Source organism: Canis lupus, chromosome 6, assembly GCF_048164855.1.
Source record: "Canis lupus baileyi chromosome 6, mCanLup2.hap1, whole genome shotgun sequence".
In the NCBI taxonomy this organism is placed as follows: Eukaryota; Metazoa; Chordata; class Mammalia; order Carnivora; family Canidae; genus Canis; species Canis lupus.
In genome coordinates, this window is record NC_132843.1 from 33,741,197 (window position 1) to 33,758,755 (window position 17,559).

General features: G+C 38.5%; 1 protein-coding gene across 9 annotated transcripts in view; it reads right to left on the minus strand.

Annotated features, from left to right (window-relative positions):
- The window catches only part of RIT2 (Ras like without CAAX 2), a 468,395-nt gene that overhangs the window by 323,984 nt on the left and 126,852 nt on the right, over window positions 1-17,559 (minus strand). Inside the window, exons 3-4 of one of the 9 annotated variants that reach the window (XM_072829419.1) lie at window positions 16,612-16,682; window positions 13,488-13,566 (exon numbers count right to left, since the gene is read on the minus strand). The exons of 7 other annotated variants lie outside the window; for them this stretch is intronic. In XM_072829419.1, the coding sequence (XP_072685520.1) occupies window positions 13,488-13,566 (79 nt within the window). In that variant the 5' untranslated portion in view covers window positions 16,612-16,682. The remainder of the gene's footprint in view (window positions 1-13,487; window positions 13,567-16,611; window positions 16,683-17,559) is intronic. One more of the 9 variants, XM_072829422.1, reaches the window with a different exon arrangement.

Consider the following 17,559-nt stretch of genomic DNA (forward strand, 5'->3'; position numbering starts at 1 on the left):
TCATGTGAAGGCTGTCCTCCTATACTTAGAGGAAAAGAGTTGAAGAAGGAGGGATGCTGAGAGAATCAAAACAAACTGGCCTTAATAAGTCCCCCCACCTACAGCTCCCCCATTTATCACCCTTAGGTCGTATCTTTTTGTCCTATCACATTTTTTTGTAACTTTCCACTCTTCCTCCAACCTATAAAAATAATTAGGCTTACCCACTTCTTCAGGTCTTCATTTCCTTGTGAAGACTCCAATGCCATGTAAAACTTAAATAAATGTATACACTTTCTCTTATGAATCTGTTGTGAGTCCAACTTACAGGGCTCCAACTCGGGGACCTAAGATGGCTAGAGGAAGAGATGTTTCCTCTCCTACACTAGTTAGCTGCTTACCTTACCAAGAAAGACATTGGAGTGTATGGATTATTTTCTCTTGCCCCATTATAGCTCCCTTCTTCCTATCTGAAAGTTCCCTTTTAATGCCTTAAATGACTCTGGATTCCAGGACTTTCTTTTTAAAACATTATCAATTTCTATCAGTTTTTATAGTCAGTCCTTCATGATACAATAGATGCTTCAGCCAGGGAGAAAAGCTCTGGAAAGGGAAGATGGGTGGTACACTGAATAAGAGGCACACTTTTTCTGTGGCCTCACCCAGATCATCATTACATTAATAATTTTACATTAATAATGCTAATAACTATAACAACCTTTATAACACTACACATTTTTTAAAATATGCTATATACTTTTAAGGACATCTTTTGGTTTATACAATATTTTAAGCTATACACTTTTTTTCACAACAGATACGAAATGACATAAATCTAAAAGTAAAGGCTAATAGACCAGGTATCAGAAGGAAGATTTAGGGCAATCCTGACAGGATAGAATGATGGAACAAACTCAGAAATATGAAAAGTAACAGATTAATGCAAAAGTCTTACATCTTAGTTAGAATAATCAATTTTACAGTTACAAAAGCATAGAATGAGTTGGACCTGGTACAACATCTGTTCAAATGAAAAATGACATGGAGGTTAGGATTAGGTCTACATAATTATGACTCAAGATAAAATTTAAAGGAGATGCACAGTTTAGGGCAGATTGTGACTACACTATTAAATCTCAACATGTTGCTGGTTGATTCTTTATTCTGGATTTGTGATGGTGACATGAATAAATCCACTGGCTGGATTCAGCACTCATCCAGCCTCCATGATAAACATGCTTCCATCCCAACAGAACTCTGAAATGAAGTCTGCCTGCAACTGGGGCTTCAGAGGCTTTCAAACACCTGATGGGTCAGGAGACCAAAAGCACAGTGATGCAGACAACACAGGTGCTTGCTCTGTTGACATTTACAGAACTGAATCATGCTGATTTTGTCTACGGAAGTGGTTCTCAAAATACATTCAAAGAACTGAGGGATCTGAGAGGCCTTTTTGCAAGGGTTAATGAAGTTCTATATATTCCATCTCCGTATCTGCATAAAACTGAATTTTTTTCATAAACAACCAAAACAACAGACTGCAGTTTATTGAATACAGAAGCAGATAGGTAACTCCAACTGTCTTTTAAGCTAGATTATCTTTGGAAATTTTAAAATATGTAAAATACTGTCATTCTCCTCAAATTTTTTTGTTGTTCTGGAAAATATGGGTATAAAATATTATTTCTTGGGGCACCTGGGTGGCTTAGTTGGCTGACTTCAGCTCAGGTCATAATCTCAGGTTCCTTGGATCCAGTCCTGCATGGGGTTCTCTTCACAGTGAGGAGTCTGCTTCTCCCTTACATGCTCCCTCTGTGCATTCTCTCTCTCTCTCTCTCAAATAAATAAATAAATACATAAAATATTTTTAAAATGTTATTTCTTGAAATATTTTTAAATTAATATTTACTATAACTTTTTAATGTATTGCTTTAGTTTTATAAAATTTTAGTTTTAATTCATAATATGCTACATAGCAATAGAAATAACCCATAAAATTAAAAATTTGGGGGTCCTCAATAATTGTCAAGTGAATGAAATGATTTTAAGATCAAAACGTTTGAGTACCACTCACCTAGAATAAAACCTCAGCCTTGGTTAAATAAAGGCAGTTGAAAAAAACTATGATTATTCATATATCAAATAATAATATTTTAAAGCCTATAATTAAAAATTAAACAATAGGGCTTTTGGGGCAAGACGGCAGAGGAGTAGGCTCCCCGAGTCACCCGGCCCCGCCAGCTTACCTAGATAACCTTCAAAACACCCTGGACACCTACGGATTCGACCTGAGATTTAAAGCGAGAACAGCCCGAACGCTAGAGAGAGAAGGGTTTTGGCTTCTAACAAGGTGGGATGGCGGGAGGAAAAAAAATAAAGAAGGATCAGGTGGGGGGGGGGGGCCCGCGAGGAGCCGGGCTGAGGCCGCGGCCAGAGCCTCCAGCTCGGGAGAGCCCAGCCCCGAGACGCGGGAGCTTTAAAGATCCGCCCGGATTCGTCCCGGACGAAAGGCGCTCGCAGGGAGCTCGGGCGGGATCCCAGGAGGGGCCGCGGAGCCCCCAGTCTCCCGGGGTCACTAACAGGAGGTGCGCCCGGGGGACAGCGCCCCACACCCCGCGGCCGAGCTCGGGGAAGGGCTGCAGCGCCCCGGCGGGGCCTCGGGAGAAGCCGCTGGGTCGGGGGGCTCCGGGGGAGGGGGCTGCACCTGCTGCCTTCGGGAGCCGAGGCCGGGAGCGCGAGTCCAGCGGCGCAGGCCCCAGACCCAGGGCGCGGGGGACACAGCCCAGGGCCCTGCGCTCCCCCCGGGACAGGGAGGCGGGGAGGGCCCAGGACAGCGAGGACGCTCCTGCCAGGGGCCCCGAGCTGTGCAGATCGGCGCCCCCGCCCCGGGAGCATCCAGGCCGGTGCGGACTAGGACTAGGAGCTGCGGGAGTTACTGCGGGAGCAGACTCCAGGGCTGGGGAGCTGCCGCCGCCAGTGTGGTCGTTCCTCCTGGTGTCACCTTGTGCCTGGGATGGGGCCGGGCCCCAGGGAACAGGGGCCTCACGGGGACAGCAGCTCCCACTGAGCCCGGCACCTGGCGGGGGGGGGGGGCTCCCCCAGGTGCACACACCTGAGAATCAGCACAGCAGGCCGCTCCCCCAGAAGACCAGCTGGAAGGACAGGGGAAGAGCAAGTTCTGGACCCAGCAGCGCTGGAAAGCTCCAGGGGAAGTCGAGGGATTTACAGTGTATAGAGCTAGAGGGTACTCATCCCCTCCCCCTTTTTTTCTTTTTCCAGTACAACTTGTTTTTTATATCAGACTATAAATTTCCAATAGTTTCTCTTTTCCCACCTTAGATACAATATTTTACCACCTCTTCACTTTTAAGTTTCTTCCTTTTTGACTTTCATATTTCTACAATTACAGGTCTTAGATATATTGTCCACTTCTGGATTCCCTTTTACATACTCAACTTAAGTCTGGGAGATATACAACATATGTTTTTTGTTTTGTGTTTGTTTTCTCTGCCTCATGTTGTTCTACAATGGCGGAAGTTAATACCTTCTAAAACATGACCAGCATGCACGCAGAAACAAGTGGTAAACCGTGCTGGTTCATTCTGTGACATTATATTCTCTCTTCATTCCCATTCTGCCCCCCTCCTTTATCTCATTTACGTTTTGGTGCTCACTGATGGGGCCCTCTACAAGTATTGTTTTTATAAACTTGGGACTGAGCATCTTCTAACATACAGAACTTAATATACTCAGAACCAAGAGGATTTAACCTCTAGGACCCCTCAGGTAGACTACATTCCCCCTCCACTACAACTTCGTCACCACCACCATCTCCCAGTCCCCTCCCTTTATTTATGTATGTATGTATGTATGTATGTATTTATTTATTTATTTATTTATTTATTTATTTTACCTGTATGATCCAGTAGATTTATTTACCATGTATGGACATTGCCCTGCACACTTTAGACACTTTAATTCATTTAATTCTCTCATTCCTACAAGTACTGCTATTACTACCGTTATTTCCTATTTTATGCAAGAAGAAACTGAGATACTACTTTTCACACAGCCATAGTGGTGGAGCTTGGCTCTGCACATGGGCAGGCTGATTCTGGAATGCTGTCTTTTAACCAATGTGAGATCAGCTCCTAGAATGTACCTGTCAACATGTATCAGTCCATTGAGACTTTTTTTCTAAAACTTGGGTAGATTTGATGGTTTTACATGGAAAACATTGATGGTGAAAATTATTAGAACAGAGGGATAGGTTGAATTGGTGGAATAAAGATCAGAGAAATAAAGATCAGAGAAAACCACTTTATAACAGCTTTTCTATAATAACAGCTCTTCAGGGATTTAGAAAGTGAGCTGCTCTGTTTTCTTGCATGTACGTATATCTTTGACTTAGGGGCTGTATGGTGAAGAATGTGTAAAGCATCTTCCTATCATTATTAAGCAGTTTCTGTTTCACTCTGCACTGAACAAAATGGTTTAGACTAGAAGGAAGAACTCACTACAAAAAGAATCAGAAACAGTACTCACTGCCACAGAGTTACAGAATTTGGACTACAATTCCATGTCAGAAAGCCAATTCAGAAAAACAATTATAAAGCTACTGGTGGGGAATCCCTGGGTGGCTCAGTGGTTTAGTGCCTGCCTTCAGCCCAGTGCGTGGGCTGGAGTCCTGGGATCCAGTCCCACATTGGGCTCCTTGTGTGGAACCTGCTTTTCCCTCTGCCTGTGTCTCTGCCTCTCTTTCTCTCTCTGTGTGTCTTTCATGAATTAATAAATAAAATCTTTTTTTAAAAAAAAGCTACTGGTGGCTCTGGAAAAAAGCATAAAGGATTCAAGAGGCTTCATGACTGTAGAATTTAGATCTAATCAGGCCGAAACTAAAAATCAACTAAATGAGATGCAATCCAAACTAGAGGTCCTAACGATGAGGGTTAATGAGGTGGAAGAAAGAGTGACATAGAAGTCAAATTGATGGCAAGGAACAAACTGAGGACAAAAGAGGAAAAACAATCAAGAGACCATGAGGAACGGTTAAGGGAAATACATGATAGCCTCAGAAGGAAAAATCTACATAGAATTGGGGTCCCAGAGAGCACTGAGAGGGCCAGAGGGCCAGAACGCATATTTGAACAAATCATAGCTAAGAACTTCCCTAATTTGGGGAGGGAAACAGGCATTCAGATACAGGAGATAAAGAGGTTCCCCCCAAAATCAATAAAAACCATTCAACATCTTGACATTTAATAGTGAAACTTGCAAATTCCAAAGATAAAGAGAAAATCCTTAAAGCAGTGAGAGACAAGAGATCCCTAACTTATATGGGGAGAAATATTAGATTAACAGCACATCTCTCCGCAGAGACCTGGCAGGCTAGAAAGGGCTGGCAGGATATATACAAGGCACTAAATTAGAAGAACACACAGCCAAGAATACTCTATCCAGCAAGGCTCTCATTTAGAATAGAAGGAGAGATAAAGAGCTTCCAAGATAGGCAGAAACTGAAAGAATAGGTGACCACCAAACCAGCTCTGCAAGAAATATTAAGGTACAAGATACTGTACATAGAAAACCCAAAAGACTCCACCCCCAGATTGCTAGAACTCCTACAGCAATTGGCAATATGGCAGGATACAAAATCAATGCCCAGAAGTCAGTGGCATTTCTATCCACTAACAATGAAACTGAAGAAAGAGAAATTAAGGAGTCAATCCCATTTACAATTGCACCCAAAATCATAAGATACCTAGGAATAAACCTAACCAAAGAGGTAAAGGATCTATACCTTAAAAACTACAGAACACTTCTGAAAGAAATTGTGGAAGACACAAAGAGATGGAAAATTATTCCATGCTCATAGATTGGAAGAATATTGTGAAAATGTCAATTCTACCCAGGGAAATGTACACATTTAATGCAATCCCTATCAAAATACCATGGACTTTCTTCAGAGAGTTGGAACAAATAATCTCAAGATTTGTGTGGAATCAGAAAAGACCCCGAATAGCCAGGGGAATATTGAAAAAGAAAACGAGAGCTGGGGGCATCACAATGCCAGATTTTAAGTTGTACTACAAAGTTGTGATCATCAAGACAGTCTCGTACTGGCACAAAAACAGACACATTGATAAATAGAACAGAATAGAGAACCCAGAAATGAGCCCTCAATGCTATGGTCAACTAATATTCAACAAAGCAGGAAAGACTATCCACTGGAAAAAGGACAATCTCTTCAATAAATGGTGCTGGGAAAATTGGAATTTTTTTTTTTTTTTTTTTTTTTACAGACCGATGCCCAGAGAGGTCATGGTCACAAAGCTCCCAGGAGACAGACACCACTAAACCTGGGTCTCCTGATTTTTGGAGGACTATTTCATGGCTATTATGTTGATGTGTTTTCCTTTCTCATTTTCATCTTTCCCTTTCCCCTCACTTTTTCTCTCTTCCACACACACCTGTTTCCATTCTTTTATTTTTTTAGTGACATGTGCATCTCACATACATGTCCCAGCTTGGTTTTTGCAAGACTAGATTTTTGAGGCACAGAGCTGAGTAAGTACATAGACCTGGTGTCCAGCAGATGTTTGAGGCTCTCCTCTGAAAACCAGAGGTGCTTATTTATAGGGCGACGTGTTTTGCTTCCCACCCCCTCCTACTCACTGATGATTTGGTGGCTCCTTTGAGACTGAAGAATGAAACTAGACCATTCTCTTGCACCATACACAAAGATAAACTCAAAATGGATGAAAGATCTCAATGTGAGACAAGAATCCATCAAAATCCTAGAGGAGAACACAGGCAACACCCTTTTTGAACTTGGTCACAGTAACTTCTTGCAAGATACATCTATGAAGGCAAGGGAAACAAAAGCAAAAATGAATTATTGGGACTTCATCAAGATAAGAAGCTTTTGCACAGCAAAAGAAACAGTTAACAAAACTAAAAGACAACCTACAGAATGGGAGAAGATATTTGCAAATGACCTATCAGATAAAGGCCTAGTACCCAAGATCTATAAAAAACTTATTAAATGCAACAGCAAAGAAACAAACAATCCAATCATGAAAAGGGCAAAAGACATGAAGAGAAATCTCACAGAGGAAGACATAGACATGGCCAAAAAGCAGATGAGAAAATGCTCTGTATCACTTGCCATCAGGGAAATACAAATCCAAACCACAATGAGATACCACCTCACACCAGTGAGAATGAGGAAAATTAACAAGATAGGAAACAACAAATGTTGGAGAGGATGTGGAGAAAGGGGAGCCCTCCTGCACTGTTGGTGGGAATGTGAATTGGTGCAGCCACTCTGGAAAACTGTGTGGAGGTTCCTCAAAGAGTTAAAAATAGACCTGCCCTACGACCCAGCAATTGCATTGCTGGGGATTTACCCAAAAGATACAGATGCAGTGAAACAGCAGGACACCTCCACCCTGATGTTTCTAGCAGCAATGTCCACAATAGCCAAACTGTGGAAGGAGCCTCAGTGTCCATCGAAAGATGAATGGATAAAGAAGCTGTGGTATATGTATACAATGGAATATTACTCAGCCTTTAGAAATGACAAATACCCACCATTTGCTTCGACATGGATGGAACTGGAGGGTATTATGCTGAGTGAAATAAGTCAATCAGAGAAGGACAGACATTATATGGTCTCATTCATTTGGGGAACATAAAAAATAGTGAAAGGGGAAAGGAGAGAAAATGAGTGGGAAATATCAGTGAGAGTGACAGAACATGACAGACACCTAACTCTGGGAAACAAACAAGGGGTAATGGAAAGGGAGGTGGGGTGACTGGGTGATTGGCACTGAGGGCGGCACTTGACGGGATGAAATAAATATTCTAAAATATACAAAATATTTTAAAATATACAAAAAAGTAACAACAAACAAATAAATAAATAAAAATAAAACAATTGATAAGCTCGCTTCATCAAGGTATCTAACTCTAATTTCAGATCTCTGTTTTGCTTCTTTCTCATTTCCTTTTTTCTGCCTTCTCTTCTCTGCGTCTCTATGTCATATATTCATGGCTATTATGTTGATGTGTTTTCCTTTCTTATTTTCATCTTTCCCTTTCCCCTCACTTTTTCTCTCTTCCACACACACCTGTTTCCATTCTTTTAGTTTTTTTAAGATTATTTAGTTATTCATGAGAGAGACAGAGACATAGGCAGAGGGAGAAGCAGGCTCCCTGCAGGGAACCTGACACGGGACTCAATCCCAGGACCCCAGGATCACTCCCTGAGCCAAAGGCAGACACTCAACCACTGAACCACTCAGGCATCTCTGTTTCTCCCCATTCTTATCTTTCTTATCTTCGGAAAGAGATTTCACTACTACCTCAAATGCACATAATATCAAATTATGTAATTAAAAATAAATGCTTTGTTTAAAAAATAAAATTTTAGTATATTTCTATCAGATCTCTCTCTCTACTCTTTCCTCAGGATAAATAAAATTAATATTTCTGAAAACCAAAAAAAAAAAAATCCACCCAACTAAATTTCTAACTTATACTTTAATGTAATGTTTGAGTTTCTCTTTAGAAACATTTTTAACATTCCTAGAAAAAAAATGTAAAGAGAAAACAAGTATTTATTTATTTGTTTGTTTGTTTATTCATTCATTAAAAGATTTTATTTTTTATTTGAGAGAAAGAGAGAGAGCACACAAGCAGGTTCCCTACCAAGAAGGGAGCTGGACACGGGGCTCAATCTCAGGACCCTGAGATCATGACCTGACCTGAAGTCAGACGCTTAACTGACTGAGCTACCCAGGCACCTCTCATTTACTTATTTTAAAGAGGAAGAAAGAGAGTAAGGTTTGGGGGGAGAGGGAGGAGGAGCTCTGGGAGAGGGAAAGAGAATCTTAAGCAGGCTCCACACCTGGGCAGAGCTCTACATGAGGCTTAATCTCACAACCCAAATATCATGACCTGAGCCAAAATCAAGAGTCTGATGCTTAACCAACAGGCGCCCTGAGAAAACAATCATTTAAAATATATTTTTTATTTATGAAATGGGAAATGAGGAGTTTATGTGTGAAGAATAAGTGAAATGTGAAGAAAAAAGGAAGAGATTACTCTGACAAAGTCTAAAACCAGGGGCTTATTAAAAATCAATATTTGTTTTTAAAGTCTTCTTCTGAAATGATTTCTTTGATTTCTCCCAGAGAGAGAGTACATGCCAGGGAGAAACACTGCAGTGGGTTATGGCTAGAAAATTTGAGGCTACTTTATGACAGAAGTTAAATTTGAAGCTTGTTTTAGCTTTGTGTTGAAATTCCATTCTGTTGTTCCTTTTCTTTACTGAAACTATGTTATATATAAAATGCTGGGGCATTCTACTGTGTAGACCCACCCTGAAGTGGATGGTAGTTGCCTATGGATGATGGCAGCCTTAGGAACTGATCGCAAAACTGAGACCAGTGAAGTAGCTACTGATGGAGGTTGACCCAGGGAAATTTAAGTCACCTTTGGAATCACCAAAGGATCCTGCCTTCACACAGTGTGTTGTGCTGGGGCTTAAACCATTAAACTGAGAGATTTTCTGACTCCTAGCCCAGGTATTTTAACTACCATTATATCACATCAATTAGTGTCTTCTTCTACTAGATGTCAAGTTAAATTCAAAGCTAACCTAGGTCAGGGATAAGGATCCTATTTTTCTTTTGTAACCATATTGGTTTTATCCATTATTAAATGTGATTCTAAAGGTAGTAGGTGTTTGGTAAAGACTGGTGACTGATTTGCCACTGATAATAGATGAATACATCAAATCTTTTGAAACCAATAATTCAAAGAGATGGATGTTTAGGTTGTAATATTAAACTCAACTCTCAGTGTGGTGGAATAGTTAAGAAGTATTAGAGGATTGAGACATTTTCTGGATTTGAGTCTTGACTCTGGTATATACATGTTTCTGTCTTTGAGAGAGTCAGGAAATATTTTCTTTGGTTTCTCAGTTGTCTCATTTGTAAAGCAAGGTTATTAATAATATGTATAATGGGTTGCTATAAAAAGTAATACATATAAAGAACTTAAACTTGTGAGTGGGAAATTCTAAACTCTCAGTGACCATTATTTATCAAGATTTTTAAAACTCTTTTATGTGGAATGATTTATACGATTTCTCTTTTCCAATATTGCATTGTGATCTAAGGGTCAAATTAGTTAGAATACAATGTTTTTGTAAACTATGACTCACATATGTTCATATGATACTATCCCATCTGTTTGAAATATAATATTTCAATCAACTGGTGTTTTGCTTTTATGAGTACACTATGTTTCATAGTCCTTGTATTATCTTGGGAATGCCTGTTGTTCATTTATTTTTGTTGTTGTTGTTGAATTAATGAGTTAGTAGAAGAGAATATAATCAATGCACTGGTTTCTAACATTGTTTCAATCAGATTACACTAAAATGAAAAAAAAAACTGTGTGCGCCTAGAATATGCGCAACCAACCCTGCTTACTTGGTTAGGGTTATTTTCTGTTATTTGCTCTTCTCAGTATATAAATTGCAACACTACTAGTATAGCATCCAACTCTCTGGAGCAAAAGGTAAGTGAATTAAGAAGAAATAACCAGCAAACTGGCATTGATATTCATGAGGATAGCGAGCACTGGCACGTGAAATCTCAAAGACAGGCTGCACTTCCCTCTATAAACAGTGACACAGTAAGAACTACCTGGAAATTGTCCAGGATTTGATAGAAAGATCATTGAGTAATAGTGTCAAGAGAGCGGAGTTCTCAGAATGGCTAATGCTAGCTCATTAATACAGACAAATCACAGTAACAGCTCTCATTCAATTTCTTTAGTGCTAATCCACAAGGGCCATACTAGATATATTGCTAATTTTTGTTCTTCTATACTTTTATTTAACAAACAATTACACTACACTTAGGTACTCTGTTAAGTTTTGGGAACACAGAGTTGAAATAGGTAAACTCTTCAAGGAATTCACAGCAGAGTAAAGGACACTAAATGTTATGATAGTTAATCATAAGTTCTTATTTAGGCGAGGAAGAGAGACATACAATATCATCTCAGAGGTGAGTAATTATTTTTCTGATGGGAAGGGGAAACCTGAATCTTGAATGGTGAATATGTGTTAATAATGTGTATAGAGTAGGAACTAGTAGAGACTTCCAAGCAAAGGAAACAGCATGCTCAGGAGTTCCAAAGGCTCAGGCAACATGCTACATTTAGGAATTTCTAGTCCTCCAGTATAGAGCCCAGGGTATGGAAGAGCCAGATGGAGGATAGAGAGAAAAGCCATGGTCATATTACCAAGGGCCCATTATGCCATGCTAAACATTAGAAAGCAATGGGTAATCATGAAATGATATTTTTAGAGGGAAGTGACATATTCTAAATTGCATATTGAAAACAAAACCCATAGCAAAAATGAAGCAATAGATATGAAGTGGACTTACTGGGTGCAAGGATGCCTGTTAGGAAACTGCTGTGGGAAAGCAAAGTAAGAAAAAATGAAGGCTTGACACAAGACTCCAGCAGCGAAGATGGGAAGGGAAGAATGGAATTGATAAAAATTACAGGAAGATAATTTGCTGGAAATTAGAGACTGATTAAATGTATGAGATGTGAAAGGTAGTTATTTTTCTAGGTGAATGATGTGGTACCCTTTGTTGGGAGGTCACAGGAGAGGGAAAAGGTAGAAAAAGAGGATGGATTTCCATATAGGATAGGTTCAGTTCAAGGTTCCTGTGAATTTATAATGGAAGACATCCATCAAAAACTTGGACATGAATCTAGAAATCAGAAGAAAATTCCTCATTTTTCAAATAATATTATAACTCAATTTACAAAAAAAAAAAGAAAAACTAAGAAAAAACTTTAGTGTTAACTGTATGCTAATCACTAGTCTAACTATGAATCATTGAAAAAATATCATTTAAGTATTTGTTATATGTATTGCTCTTGCTTTGAAGTAGCTCATTAACTCAAAGAAATATGAGACTTGTCTAATAATTAACCCACAAAACAGGAAATCAGAAATGCAAAAGAAATGTTCAATTTTTAAGTCTTTAATGTGTTTATGGATACCTTTCAGTCACCTTTACCCAGACAAAATTGGTACTTTTTCAATTTAGAGCTTTGTTTCCTTCCCACTCTATCCTAATCTTTTTGTATGGCATCTTGTATGATCACAACACTGCTCATATCCTGTATAACCTAGAGATAGACGGGGGATTCAGGGCTCTTCCAAAGTTTTACAAACCAACTATTGCCAGATAATAGCCTCCTGAATAGCCTACCATGAATCCCTCCTAAGCTTTTTCTCCCTTTGCTGCCATTGTCCTTCTGTTCAACAATGACTAATAAATAACAATCAAGTCGTTTTTCCTTCTTACTATGTCAACCCTTAATTATTGCATTAACTTTTATTACATGTATAATTAAAAAGTGAAATAGTACCATTGATATATGTGAAAAATATATGAACCTGAATCATTATAAAAATATGTGTGCTCTAAGACATTTAATTAGGACTGCGTAAAGAATGAAGAGCTATGTATAGGAGTGATTTATTAATTGGACTTATTTGTTTCTATTACAATGTTCATGGTGATTCTTATGATATAAAATCTAATTTGAAAACAGATGATAATATTTCCTAACTTGAACTACCTGAATCATACATAGGGTTTATCATAAATCCCCCATGTAAAACTCATTGCATATTGAATCAATTCCAAACTTTCTGGTTTGATGCTCAAAAATCCTTCCTAATGTGATAGATTGAATTTGAACATAAAACTGTGAACTCCACACCTGTGGTTTGGCTCCAGCCATGTCTCTTATGTGCCTATTTCCTTCTCTGTTCTAAACTCAACATTTAGCTCTGTTTTTTCCTAGTCTCTGAGAACTTCCCTGATCCTTCCAGTCTTCGGTAATTCTAAATACCTTAAGCATTTATTCTCTGTCTCCTTTCCCACTTTCTTCAATTATCCATGTCTGTTTCCCCAAGTAGCCTATGAAGGAGTGAGGGGGGAGAGGTAAGTGGCTTTAGCAGTGAACAAGTGAAGCAAGTTAGACCTTGCTTGCCAGTTGCAGACACATTGTATGTTTTCCCAACTTTCAATAGTATTATTGGATAGATATTAGTATTTGTGGATAATTAAATACAAGGTTCAAAGAGAGGTTCAAATAACTTGCCAAGGCATCTTTCAGTAAGGAGCTGGATTTGAATCCTGTGCTGCCTGGTGTGTTCTTCCTCCCCTCACCCATGGCCTGAGTATAGTGGTTGTGGGCTTTGAAGTCAGGGGGGTAACAATGCTGCTGCACACTAACTGTGTGGCTTCACTTATTAAATACTTTCTATGTTTTCTGTCAAAGATTTCACACACCTTATTACAGGTAGAATTGTGAGCAAAATCCCTAAGCCGTGGTACTAAAACTATCCTCGCTTTATAAATAAGAACATTGAAGCACAGGGAAGTTGGGTAACTTACCCAAGATCATGGAACGGGAGCCACAACTGGACTTGAATCTGAGCCCACACTTTGAATCACTCTGTTCATCATTATGCATCTATGGGAAAGCACCTTAATTTCTTTAAACAGCAAAAGTGTCCTTATGGATATAGAATTGTTTTTGAGGATTAGATGGGATGATGGGGAAAGATTAAGCTTATTAGCTCACACATGGTAGAAACTAGATATATAATATTTGTTGTTATCTTTCATTATTTTACTGAAACACGGAAGGGGAACAGCAATTCAACCTTTTTATCTTGCTCTTTTTATCAAAAAGTAGTCCTGTGTCTCATAAATACTTACTGATTTCATTATTTAATATATTAGCTGTTTTGAAAGATAGTGAGGAGAAAAAGGGTGTTATCAAATATTGACATACATTTGTAGAGCACTAAACTACTTTGGGTTTAAACCATTGTAAATAATCAAGCCTTGTTTTATGCTACCATACAAAAAGAAGCTCCTTGGAGGAGAAATTTCCTCATTGGATCTGACATCTATTTAATAGAAGAAGTTATCAATATAATCTACCTCAGAATCTGAGTACTTGTTTTACTCATATTTGTCTATAATACAATAATTTAAATATATTTTGGAATTTGTTCCATCATTTTCTATCATGACTCCCTTTAAGATACTCTGATATTTAAAAGTGCCCTCAGCAGAGCACCTGGCATACATCAAGTATGTGGAACTCTTTATTTGCAATTCTATACCAGGAGAGGACAAGTTATGGTCAGCCCTTTGTTGAAAGTTAGTTTTTCTATGCCTCCACCTCCAAATTCTAGTCAGTATCCCTCTAAATATCTGTCTATGATGGCAAAGGTGGCAAGGATGAAGTGTGCAGCTGGGTCAATATTCAGATATGCCCCCTGAAAAAAAAATGGATGACCTGACAGTAGACAAAATAATGACATCAGCCAGTTGAGCACACAGAGAATTCCAGAATGAGATCCAAGTGTCCCTTTGAGGCAATTTATAAATGTGTTACAAATAAGATTAGAAAGATTGCTGTATCTCAGAAAGAAGACTAATCTGTAACTCCTGGGAGCTAAATTGGATGATGTCGAGTAATACGTTAAAAAAGTAAAAAAAAGGGATATCTTCCTCAACTTGAGATGGTATTACAGTCTGATAAACCCAATGTAAGTTGAAAAGATAGGTTGAAAATGTATTTAATATGTCTAACCTATAATCATCATAGTTTAGCACAGCCTATCTTAAAACTACTCAGAACACTTGCATTATCCTGCAGCTGGGCAAAACCATCTAACACAAAGCCTATTTTATAATAAAATTGCTATCTCATGCAATCTATTAAGTACTGTACTTAAAGTGAAAAAACAGAATGGTTGTATGGATACAGAATGGTTGTAAGTGTATAGATTGTTTACCCTTGTGATTGCCTGACCCACTGGGAGCTGTGATTCGCTGCCTGTAACCTGTATCACTGGGGTATCGTACCACATATCACTAGCCCAGGAAAAGACCAAAATTCAAAACTCATAGTACAGTTTCTACTGAATATCACTTTTGTACATTGTAAAGTCAAAAAATCATAAGTCGGACTATCATAAGTCAGAGACCATCTGTAATAAAAAGGAGGGTCCATATGGAATCAAGAAAATTAATTGAAGAGTAATCACATGCCAGGGTTCTAATGTCTAAGGAGATATAAATGATATCTGGAAAACGAGTATTTTAATCATCAGGAAGACAGACTCTTAAAATAATCTGGGTAAAATTTTCCACAGCCCTCCTCAATTTCTTATACTCTGTTTCAATTTTTAAAAACTATTTGTTTTCCTATTCTGTTTACTTGGTATCTTGATAATAGAAGGGCTTCCTGGAATAACAGAAAATATGTTTCTGGTCATTTGAAAAAGCATAATTCTCATTGTAAATTAGCTATTCTGGTTCTTAAATTACTCTCTATTTTATATAAAAAAATTTGATTAGAGTGAATTAGTCTCAGGATTTATTAATCCCATGGTATACTCATAAAAGTTTGTTTTTAAATCTGAAAAGCAAAGAAGATCTTGATTCTGTAGAGATGCTCCCATGGTGATATTTGTGGCTTTCGATCTATTGATATTTTTTTATCCACTCTCTGGTTATTAAATCTAGTTGTGCCTTGAATTCACCTTGGTTCCTTTTGAATGCATCTGTTCATGGGTATCCCTCCAGACCTTGGAATCAGCCAGGGGCTTATATATTATTATTATAACAATTTCTTCAGCTGATTCTGATGGTGCATTTGCTATGCCTCCTGAACTACAATAATACTGTGTTTATGAGAAAAGGGCAGCCCAATAAATTAGGATAGCTGCTTGATTATTCATGCAAATAAACTAAAAAATAGAAAGATATAGGCATATTCTCCTTATGGAGAAAACCTGGGTGAGCAGTATAATCCCCTTTGTGTGGGGCCTCACCTAGGGCCATGTCCTCTGATAGTGCTTGATGGATGCCTGGTGACGAAAAAAAAAAAAAAAGATGAAACGACACTAAGAAACCAAGACAGAAATTATGCTTGTGGCTGAATTAGAAGAAGTTAAGTTAGGTCAGTTTTCAACTTCAAGTTATCTACCTCAAGGTCAGAACATGATGTTCTTCAAGTTCTCCAGAAAATAATAAAAAATTATTAAGTAATAATGTCAACCTTATCCACAACAGGGAGGATGCTACTTTTTTTTTTCTTGGTATTTCCTTTAGTAACTCCTTTTTAAAGTCACAGACAAAAAAAAAAAAAAAGATTCTTCACCGTGTTTGAGGAAAATGATGTAATTTAAAATATAGCACAAAGTGGAAGTCCAGTTCTCACACGGAATAGATGATATTGTCTAGTAACAGGAGCACTATTATAGGACTGATTTGGGAGTTTTGTGCACGCTGTTAGCTTAAGAGGGAAGAATTTGGATACAAAGGAACATAAAAGTTCAACCAATGGGAAACCATGGGTCTACTAAGCAAGGAAGTAAACGTAGAGAAGGAAAACAAATGACCAAGGGGTAGGCAGATACTGTAGCTTTTGGCAAACAGGTCTTTAAAGGTTTTGGGTTAGTGATATCATTAGGATCCAATTATGTGGATACTGTACTTAGCTCTCAGCTGTTCTCTGAATAGTATTGGCTTCCTTGGTGTATGTTCATGCAGAGGCAGAGTCCAGTCCTGTTTGTAAAATCAGAATTAAATGACGTCATTCTCAATAACAAGTGTGCATCTACTCATAGTGTACACTCAATAACTGGTCATCAGTATCACACCTAGAGGAGCCAGAGCTGACTAGGAGTGTCTTGTACAATGATATATTTAATGGTACAAGAGATATTTACACTTTTAGAAGTTCCTGGTAAAGACAAAGTCTAGGATGCTAAAGGATGATTCAAGCTCTGGGTAAAGCTAAGCTATCACTGCAAAATCCATCAATACCCCAGCACACTGAATGTGAAAACCAACAAAAGTAATATTCCTCCCAAGACTGTGCAGACACTGTCATCAAAGTTAATAAACATTTATTGCAAAAGATTATTGGGAAGCTTCCCAGAGCTGTTTTCTCCCAGGGAAATATATACTTACAGAAGCTGTGGTTTAAAGGTAACTCGATCACCCATCATATTTTAGGTTGAGAAATGACCAATAGGGACAGTGTAAGCGGTAGCACTTATGAAACAAGAACTTGGCACTTGACAGCTGTTTTATTACACTTTGAACATATTGAAGAAATAAATCAGGAAGGTAGTAAAGAATTTGGATTTCTAAAACCCTACGCTAGGGAACTCAAACCCTATGGAGTCTCAGAAGACAGATTGTAGGCTCTGAATGTGTGCAAATTGCTCTGGGCATCAGTAAGGACCTCTGCCATCATGGGTCCCCCAGGCCTTGCCAGGAGGAATGACCAGGACAATAGCTTTTCACTGAACAAAACTGTTAATCTTTGAGTTACCTTCAGCAAACAAAGCAAACTCCCTCTTCCATTATTCTTGTCTTCTCTTACTAGATGTCAAAATATACTTTTATTTAAATATATGCATGGAATTTTGCTTTT